The sequence below is a fragment of the Bos indicus x Bos taurus genome, chromosome 6, assembly GCF_003369695.1.
Source record: "Bos indicus x Bos taurus breed Angus x Brahman F1 hybrid chromosome 6, Bos_hybrid_MaternalHap_v2.0, whole genome shotgun sequence".
Lineage (NCBI taxonomy): Eukaryota > Metazoa > Chordata > Mammalia > Artiodactyla > Bovidae > Bos > Bos indicus x Bos taurus.
Genome location: NC_040081.1, coordinates 9144423 through 9154159, shown reverse-complemented (window position 1 = coordinate 9154159; position 9737 = coordinate 9144423). Strand labels below are relative to the sequence as shown.

The window sequence follows — 9737 nt, the reverse complement described above, 5'->3', positions numbered from 1 at the left end:
ATCCCATGGATGGAGGAACCTGGTAGGCTGCAGTCCATGGGGTCGATAAGAGTCGGACACGACTGAGCAACTTCACTTTCACTTTCCACTTTCATGCATTGGAGAAGGAAATGGCAACCCACTCCAGCGTTCTTGCCTGGAAAATCCCAGGGACGTTGGATGGGTTGCCCATGATGGGTTGCCATCTATGGGGTCACACAGAGTCAGACACGACTGAAGCGATGCAGCAGCAGCAGCAGTGTACATCATGGGAAACGCTAGGCTGGAAGAATCACAAGCTGGAATCAAGATTGCCGGGCGAAATATTAATAACCTCAGATATGCAGATAACACCATCTTTATTGCAGAAAGTGAAGAGGAACTAAAAAGCTTCTTTGAAAGTGAAAGAGTAGAGTGAAAAAGTTGGCTTAAAGCTCAACATTCAGAAAACTAAGATCATGGCATCTGGTCCCATCACTTCATGGGAAATAGATGGGGAAACAGTGAAAACAGTGTCAGACTTTATTTGTTGGGGCTCCAAAATCACTGCAGATGGTGACTGTAGTCATGAAATTAAAAGACGCTTACTCCTTGGAAGGAAAGTTATGACCAACCTAGATAACATATTGAAAAGCAATTTGCCAACAAATGTCTGTCTAGTCAAGGCTATGGTTTTCCCAGTGGTTGTGTATGGACGTGAGAGTTGGACTGTGAAGAAAGCTGAGAGCCGAAGAATTGATGCTTTTGAAGTGTGGTGTTGGAGAAGACTCTTGAGAGTCCCTTGGACTGCAAGGAGATCCAACCAGGCCATCATAAAGGAGACCAGTCCTGGGTGTTCATTGGAAGGACTGATGTTGAAGCTGAAACTCCAATACTTTGGCCACCTTATGCGAAGAGTTGACTCATTGGAAAAAACCCTGATGCTGGGAGGGATTGGGGCAGGAGGAGAATGGGACGACAGAGGATGAGATGGCTGGATGGTGTCACCGACTGGATGGACATGAGTTTGGGTAAACTCCGAGTGTTGATGGATAGGGAGGCCTGGGGTGCTGCCATTCATCGGGTTGCAAAGAGTCGGACATGACTGAGCGACTGATCTGAACTGAACTGAACTGGTGTGACTTTAATTTATAGGGCTTACAGAGTTCCAGAACTAAATGTTTGTATTTAATTTCCCAGACTTGGAACATATTAGTATCTCTGAAATAATCCCTATTACCAGGAAAACTAGGTACTTCCACTGAACAGGTCAGGGTCATGTACACTGGAGTCAGAACAGTAGTTAGCATCACTTGAAGTGCATATGCAGAGAGCGGGGGATGAGTCCTTATTTCCAAGGAAAATCTAGGTATTGTTTCCATAAACGGAGGTTAGTGTTAAGCAGCAAACCTACAAATATCAAAAGAAAACCTTACCGTAGGTTGATTCCTATTTCTTAAGTATTTATACCTTCAGAGTTATTTGGAATCAAAATGAGAATTAAAAAAAGAAAGATGCCTAATGAAGCACAAATCTGGGGCAGCAAAACCTCATGTTTTAGATCCAAAAATGTTCTTTCAGTTGCAGTCCTTCCACTTATCTTCTAGAGTCTGGAACACCTGACTCTTCAGGAAACTGGAGAATAGAGGGAAGAGCCTCATTTATAGACAGACTCTCACCAGTGGTTCATCCATTAATTCAAGGAAACCATCAGCTCTGAGCCTACTATGGGGTGGCGGTGCAGAGCTCAATTGGTACATCTAAACTCACCTCAGTCCCAATCCTGGTGGAGCTTTCAGCCTGTCCAGAAGTTGTGCACGAGGAAAGAAAAGCTCCAGAAAGGAAGTGAAAGCAGACAGGAGGCAGTAATTAAGGATAAATTAATGCCGAGACCAAGTGACAGAATCTCTATACTGTGCTGATAATTGTTACATTACATGAAGCATAGGAGTAATTGTGACTATCCCACCCACTGTGCTAAGGAGCTGGGTGGGAGTAGATATCCTTGTATGTGAACAACTTTGGAGCCCTCCGAAAAGGGCTCCATCATCGTCTTCATCGTCTCAGATACTCGCACCCACTTTCCAGGAGGCGAGACCGGGCTTTTACTTCGCGGCCATCACCAACATGCCTGCAATCTGGTCGGATCCCGCAGGCCAGAGTGGGACGCCCGCGACCCCACACCCAGGCTGGAGACAGGGGGATCGGCGGGGCCAACCCGGGTGGGAGGCTTGGGAGGATGGAGGGACCCCCCGACTGCCGCCTCCTCTCCTTCCCCGGGTGGGCGGGCGCGCGCGGGCCGGGAGCGGGGAGGCGGCGTGAGGGCAGCAGCGGCGCGGGCGGGCGGGTCCCGGGGCCGCGGAGCGCGTCGGAGCGAGTGCACAAATGCCCGGGGCTTTCGCCGCGCTCGCCCCGCGGCCGCTCCCGCCCAGCGCCGCCCACGCTCCCGGACCCGCGAGGCGCCCGTCGGTGGCGGCCGCGGGGACCCGGGCGCGCGAGGGGAAGGGCCGCCCGCGCGTCGCCCCCGTCCGGATCACGGCCCTGCGTGGCCTCCGAGCGCCGCCCGGACGGGGCTACCGCGAGGAGCCGCGGAGGCCGAATACCCGGAAAGCAGGGTCCCGCGGACGCCCGCAGCCCGAGGGAATCATCAGAGACCAGGCGGTCCTCGCCCAGACACCCGCCCCCTGAGACTTGGAACGCGGACTCCAGAGGCAGCGCGCAAGGTCAGGACAAGTTTCTCGTGGTTTAAAGGGGTCCTGAGACTGACTCTCATTTAAATAGCTTTTCCTTTCTTGCTTAAATAACTCTGTTTAGACCAAGAGGAAAGGCTTCCTTGAAGTATTTTGGGTTGAAAACATTGTCCTGAAAGTTTTTGTTTGTTGAGGTTGTGTATGTAAATTTGTTAACTTTCTATGTAATAAAAACCATTAAAATATTAAAGGCACACTACAGCATCAACTCCAGTACTCTTGCCTGGAAAATCCCATGGGCGGAGGAGCCTGGTGGGCTGCAGTCCATGGGGTCGCTAGGAGTCGGACACGACTGAAGCGACTTAGCAGTAGCAGCAGCAGTGGCGCTTGGGCATCTTAGAAGCAAGTTAGGCCTTCTCTTTCCAGGTGTGGGATCAAAGCCAGTCTCTCACGGAAAGGTTTTGCTTGTTAGGTTTCTGCGCCCTGAGTCTCACCAGGTGCTTGGACCTCGTGTGGCTCATTTTAGTAACGTGTTACCTCGAGGTTCTGGGGTCCCGTTGGAGCTGCTTGTGAACTTTGTTTCCAAAGGGCCTAGGCCGGTGGGGGCGGATAGTGCAGCTGTCTGCTCTGTTTTGCATGGCTTACAATTTACTAAGGTGCCAATATCAGCTGCGTAAAGTTTAGCTTCAGTTGCGTGCTAAGTCGCTACAGTCCTGTCCGACTCTGCGATCTCATGGATTGTATGTAGCCTGCCAGAAGCCTCTGTTCATGGGATTCTCCAGGCAAGAATTCTGGAGTGGGTTGCCATTCCTTTCTCTAGGGCATCGTACCGACCCAGGGATCACATCCGAGTCTCGTAGGTCGTAAGTGTGCCCATTTATTTGGTCTTTCCAATAGTAATGACTAGTAAGCATGTTAACTTTTGAAAGAAATGGAGTACCTGTGTTTTTCTTGTTTAGTTACTGAGACAATTTCCAAGTTGACCAAATAGCTAATCCTGTTCTCTTAGTTGAAATAGTTCAAATTACATCAAACAAAATAAAACTAACACCTCTTATCTTAGTGAGTTATCTGTAAGTTTCTCTTTTTGTGCCATTCTAGTCTTGTGAAGAGAGAGGACCCCCTTTTAATTAAGAGCTTCGTCAAAAACTTGTAATTATCCCTTAATAGGTTTGTTAAACTAAGTCCTCTGCCACTTGAGGGTCTCTAGCCGTGTAACAGATACCAAGGATTCCTGCTTGACACTGCATTTTAAAATCTTTTTCAATTAGTTCCTCTTACAGGGAACTCATTTGAATCTCAAATTTAGTTAGGACTGAACTTTTACTTCTCTTTTTATAAACAATTGTAATATAGCAACATATGCAGTCTGGAAGGATTTTGAGGAAAGTACTTTTAAAAATTGGAAATGCCTATGTTAAAATGCTAATACTTAAATATTGAGACAAATGAAACTGATCACAAACATTCTTTCTTTGCCCTAAGCAAGCCATACTATAATAGAATATTTTTTAAGAGGATTTCCCCAAAGTCTACATAAAACATGCATGTTCACCTTTCCTGGACTTCAAATATGAAATAGATATCCTTAAAAATAAGATTATGCCAAGAGGCTTCTCTACCAGAAGTCTCTTTTATTCCCGTGTTCCCACAGTATCTACCTTCCCCATGATATGCTTATTATTTGTCTTAAAAACATTTAACAACAACAACAAAAAGAATAGGCTATCTTCTCAAGTATGTAAAATCTTGACTCAGAACTCAAAAAGTATTTAAAACTTTTATTTGGCATCTTTAAAAAGAAGGAATCTTAAAATAATAAAATATCTTAGGAGAGCACTTGTGTTTTGTGGAGAGCTTTGTTATTATTTAATTTTGCTGATTTACAATATTGCATTTTCTTTTAGCTATTTCCTGGGAGTGGGAAGTAGTATTTCTGAGAACTATAGCAAATACCTGAGTAATTTTAATAAAATTAATAGTGATTTTTAATGATAGTTGGGAAAGTATTTTAATTTTTTTCCTGGACCACATGCCATACAGATGAAGTTTATGATGAATTGGAATTGAAATATCCAATGGTTGATGTCATTTTCGGGAAATTGTAACTTTAGTTTTTTGTTTTTTGTTTTAAATTAGGGGATTGTTTGACTTTATAACTTTCTTGCAGTTGCACTGTGCCTTAGCAGCCCTTTGGTGCTGAAGACCAATAACTTACAGCTGCAATTCTTCTGACACCCACTCCACCAACAAACTTCAGGTCTTTCTCAAGGTAAATTGCTGTTTTTGTTCCAGTATTTGTGTGTGTCAGTTAATTAATGTGTTTAATTATTTAATGTGATGCTATATTTGGTTCCTAGCTTTACTTTTTATGTTTTTTGTCACTAACAAATTTTCTGAGTGATGTTTGCCAAACTCCATGTTTCTCATAGGCCATGTAGTTTATATTGCAAGATTTTGCAGTTTGGTGATTTTTTTTTTTTTAGCATTGCATATGTCAGATTCTGGCAGAACTGACTATGTGTTTACACAGGTACTTCATATGATCTGAAATATATAATTTGTGGAATAAATGATGTAATTATACCCATTGTAATGCTGAAATGTAATATCTGTTTTAGTTAGCATTGCATATCAAACAATCCTAGAACTTGGTAGCTAAAATTAAATTAAAGTAAATGAAAAGCTTAGTAGCTTTCAGTATCTCCTGGTTCAGTGGCTTGGCTGGGCTCAGCTGGGCAGTTCTGCTGCTGCCCTCCCTTGGGGTCTCATATGGTTATAATCAGATGGCAGCTGGGGCTGGAGGCATCTGAGGGCAGCCGGCAGGTTATAATGACAGTGTGTCCCTCTTTCTCTCTAAGTAGCCCACGGGCCTTTTCTTTCCATCCTGTGTTTCCCTGTGTTACCCCTGACAGAGTAGCCACATTTCTTACTCAGGGTAATCAAGAAGCTACAGAAATGGGAACTGGCAGGCATTCTTAAGCCTTAGACCTGGATCTGCACAGCATAACTTTCCCCACCTCAATCAGCTAAGCAATTACAGGGCCAGCCCCAACTCCAGAGAGGAGAAATCATTCAGCTAAGCAATTACAGGGCCAGCCCCAACTCCAGAGAGGAGAAATCATCACCATCTTTTGATGGGGAAAATAGCAAAGTATCTGTGACTGTCTTTAATCCACCACAATATTCTTCACTAATAATCTTTTAGAGGAATATTATAAGATTTTAGAACCAGAAAACTCTTAGGAATTATTTCATCTAACATCATCAGTTTACATGAAAGGGTACAGGAGTAAAATATCACAATAAAAGACCTGGAGATGTAACCCTTTCTTATTGTTTTAAATGTCTCAGAACCCATAGAAATCTGCTGGGATATGGTTTCTGACTAGCTTGTTAGAAACATGCCTGCATTTTCCAAAATCCACTAAGACTTGAGAAATATTTTAAATCATGACAGAACAAGATATTTCTGGATATCAAGGAAGATTATTTTTGAATTATTATTTTGCCTTCTTTAAAAACACACACATCAACACAGAGAAATAGACTTTTATAAGAGAGTGAATCTAAAATAAATCTTTTATTCCTAAGGAGTATGTGACACCTTCATGGTCCAATACCAAGTTCATTGTGCCTTGGGTAATGTTTGACCCTTCACTTCATCTCTTAAAGACATTTTTGTAAATAATGTGTAAATATACACTTACTGTGTACATATGTACTTCTTAAACAATAAATTAGGATGAAGAACCTGGTTTTTATTACCAACATTTACTTTTCTAATGAAAACAATCAGGATAATACTTTTTTTGTGCCTGAAATTAAAAATACAAGTACTGAAATGCTCACTGTATATACAAATTAATAGGAAAAAATTATGTTGGTTTAAGTGAGGCACATAATGAAATGTTTTCAGACCTTCCTGACCTTCAGTTTGTCTATCTATCTCAGTTTAACTCTCTCTGCCCACCCCTCTTTCTTAAACTGGTGTAATCATCTTGTAACTTTCACATCAATTACGCCAATTTTAAAACACAAGTGGAATTCTCCTCTTTCTCTGTGTTTCTCTTTAGCGCCCTTCTTTCACTCCCAGGTGTTTTAATTCTGACAGCAGTTCTTCCCTTTCTGCTTAGACTCCTCTTCCTTATTTATAAATGTTTACTATATTCCATTTGTTTCTCAAAAAACCAAAATATATTTGTTACCTTTTTATTTTTGGAACTCTTAGTTGTCCATTTTTCTATTTGGGGTTTTTTTTTTTTTTTTTTAGTTTGTTAATCTATTCCTTCATGAGGAAAAAATAAATATTAATTGAAATAATAGTAGTTGCTTACTTTTCCTAGTATTTTTCTTCATTCTTATAAGTAAATAATTCTTTGAATTCAAATGTCTGCTGTCAGTAATTTGTGTTTCTTTTTTATGTGTTATACCATAAATAGAATGGTATGATTTTCAGCTAATAAATGAAGCTCTAATGCCTGTGCCTTCAGAGAACTATGTAAATTTGCATATTTTGTAAAACAAAATAGATGTAAGGACATCTCACTGATGTTGTAGAGAAAGGCTTAGGCAACCTGACTCTGTGACCCCATGGACTGTAGCTCCTCTGTCCTAGAATTCTCCAGGCAAGAGTACTCAAGTGGGTTGCCATTTCCTTCTCCAGGTGATCTTCCAACCCAGGGATCGAACACAGATCTCCTGCACTGCAGGCAGATTCTTCACCATCTGAGCCAGCAGGGAAGCCCCCATGTAAAACTGCACATTATGCAAAACAAGCTAGATGTAAAGAAATCTCACTGATGTTACAGAAAAAGGCTTAGGTAACCTATTTTAGAAATGCTGGGTCTCAGATCTTATGTTCCTTTTCCACTTGTGTTCCTGTTTGCAGCACCTCTATGATGGCAGTTTAATGTTCCTGTGACTTTTCAGACAGTTATAGTGCTGGGTCTGATCCCTTTGTGAAAATGGAAATGTAAATAGTCTTACCTCCTCCAGTCCGCCCTTTGTATCCATGGTACCCCATCTGCAGCATATGGAAAATATTTGAAAAACATTTCAAGAAAGTTCCAAAAGGCAAAACAAATTTATAACACACAGGTACCTATTTGTTTTGTATTTACAATTATTTACACAGCATGTATATTGTATTAGGTATTATAATCTAGAGAGATTTAAATATATGGGAGGATGTATGTAGGTTATATGCAAACATTGCATCATTTGAGACTTGAGCATGTGTGGATTTTAGTACCCTTAGAGGCTTTTGAAACCAATCCTTCATGATTACTTAGGAACTACTGTACTTCACCTAGTTCAGAAGAGTGTAATGAGCCCATGGTTGAGAAAGCACTTTATAAATTAAAGGCCTTCATTCATGTCATTTTCAGTTCCTTTGCTTACAAGATGTGAACAATTCTATTTAATGATTTCTAAAGTTTCTGCCAGTTTACACTATGTGAAATTCTCTAAAATGTTACTAAGGGAACCCAGCACACATTCATTTGAACTTAGTAACTGGATGGTAAATTTGCGTGAGCAGAACACCTTCTCTGAGAGTTAGAATCCCCATTATCTACGTGATAATATAATTATCTACCCCAAAGGTCCATGGTAAGCTTTGCCTAAACAAAGGACATTTTGTGACAAGAATGGTTGGCCTTCTCAATTTCAGCCTCTTCATTATGCAATGGACATAATAGTAAGACTCTGTTTTCTCCAAATAACTTAGTATGTGTCAGTATTAAGACCTTTGGGCTCACCAGGTGGCCCTGGTGGTAAAGAACTGCCTGCCAGTGAGGGAGACATAGTAGACAAGGGTTGGATCCCTGGGTCTGGAAGATCCCCTGAAGGAGGCCATGTCAAACTACTCCAGTATTCTTACCTGGAGAATCCTATCGACAGAGAAGGCTGGTAGGCTGTAGTCCATAGGAACTCAAAGAGTCGGACACGGCTGGAACAACTTAGCACATAACACACAATGAGTTCAGTTCAGTTGCTCATTCATGTCTGACTCTTTGTGACCCCATGGACAGCAGCATGCCAGGATTCCCTGTCCATCACCAACTCCTGGAGCTTGCTCAAACTCACGTCCATTGAGTCAGTGATGCCATCCAACCATCTCATCCTCTGTCACCCCTTCTCCTCCTTCCTTCAGTCTTTTCCAGCATCAGGGTCTTTTCAAATAAGTCAGTTCTTTGTATCATGTGGCCAAAGTATTGGAGTTTCAGCTTTAGTCCTTCCAATGAATATTCAGGACTGATTTCCTTGAGGATTGACTGGTTGGATCTCCTTGCAATCCAAGGGACTCTCAAGAGTCTCCTCCAACACTGCAGTTCAGAAGTATCAATTCTTTGGTGCTCAGGTTTTTTATAGTTCAACTCTCACATCCATATGTGACTACTGGAAAAACCATACCGTTGACTAGGTGGACCTTTGTTGACAAAATAATGTCTCTGATTTTTAATATGCTGTGTAGGTTGGTCATAACTTTTCTTCCAAGGAGCAAGCATCTTTTAATTTCATGGCTGCAGTCACCATCTGCAGTGATTTTGGAGCCCAAGAAAATTAAGTCTCTCACTGTTTCCATTGTTTCTCCATCTATTGGCCATGGAGTAATGGGACCAAATGCCATGATCTTAGTTTTCTGAATATTGAGTTTTAAGCCAGCTTTTTCACTCTTCTCTTTAACTTTCATTAAGAGGCTCTTTAGTTCCTGTTCACTTTCTGCTATAAGGGTAGTGTCATCTGCCTATTTGAGGTTATTGATATTTTTCCTGGTAATCTTGATTCCAGCTTGTTTGTGCCTCATTCACCCTGGCATTTCACATGATGTACTCTGCATATAAGTTAAATAAGCAGAGTGACAATATACAGCCCTGACATACTCCTTTTCCTATTTGGAACCAGTCTGTTGTTCTAGGTCTGGTACTAACTGTGGCTTCTTGACCTGCATACAGGTTTTTTAGGAGGCAGATAAGGTGGTCTGGTATTCCCATCTCTTCAAGAATTTTCCACAGTTTGTTGTGATCTCACAGTCAAAGACTTTGGTGTAATCAGTAAAGCAATAGCAGATGTTTTTCTGAAACT

At 41.7% G+C, this 9737-nt stretch overlaps 1 protein-coding gene across 1 annotated transcript in view; it reads left to right on the top strand.

Moving 5' to 3' along the window:
* The first annotated feature begins 2197 nt into the window (after window positions 1–2197).
* Window positions 2198–9737, top strand: part of LOC113894782 (zinc finger protein 318-like) — a 44360-nt gene continuing 36820 nt past the window's right edge. The window contains exons 1-2 of the mRNA XM_027545431.1: window positions 2198–2681; window positions 4819–4920. Coding sequence (XP_027401232.1) covers window positions 2198–2681; window positions 4819–4883 — 549 coding nt within the window. The 3' untranslated portion in view covers window positions 4884–4920. The remainder of the gene's footprint in view (window positions 2682–4818; window positions 4921–9737) is intronic.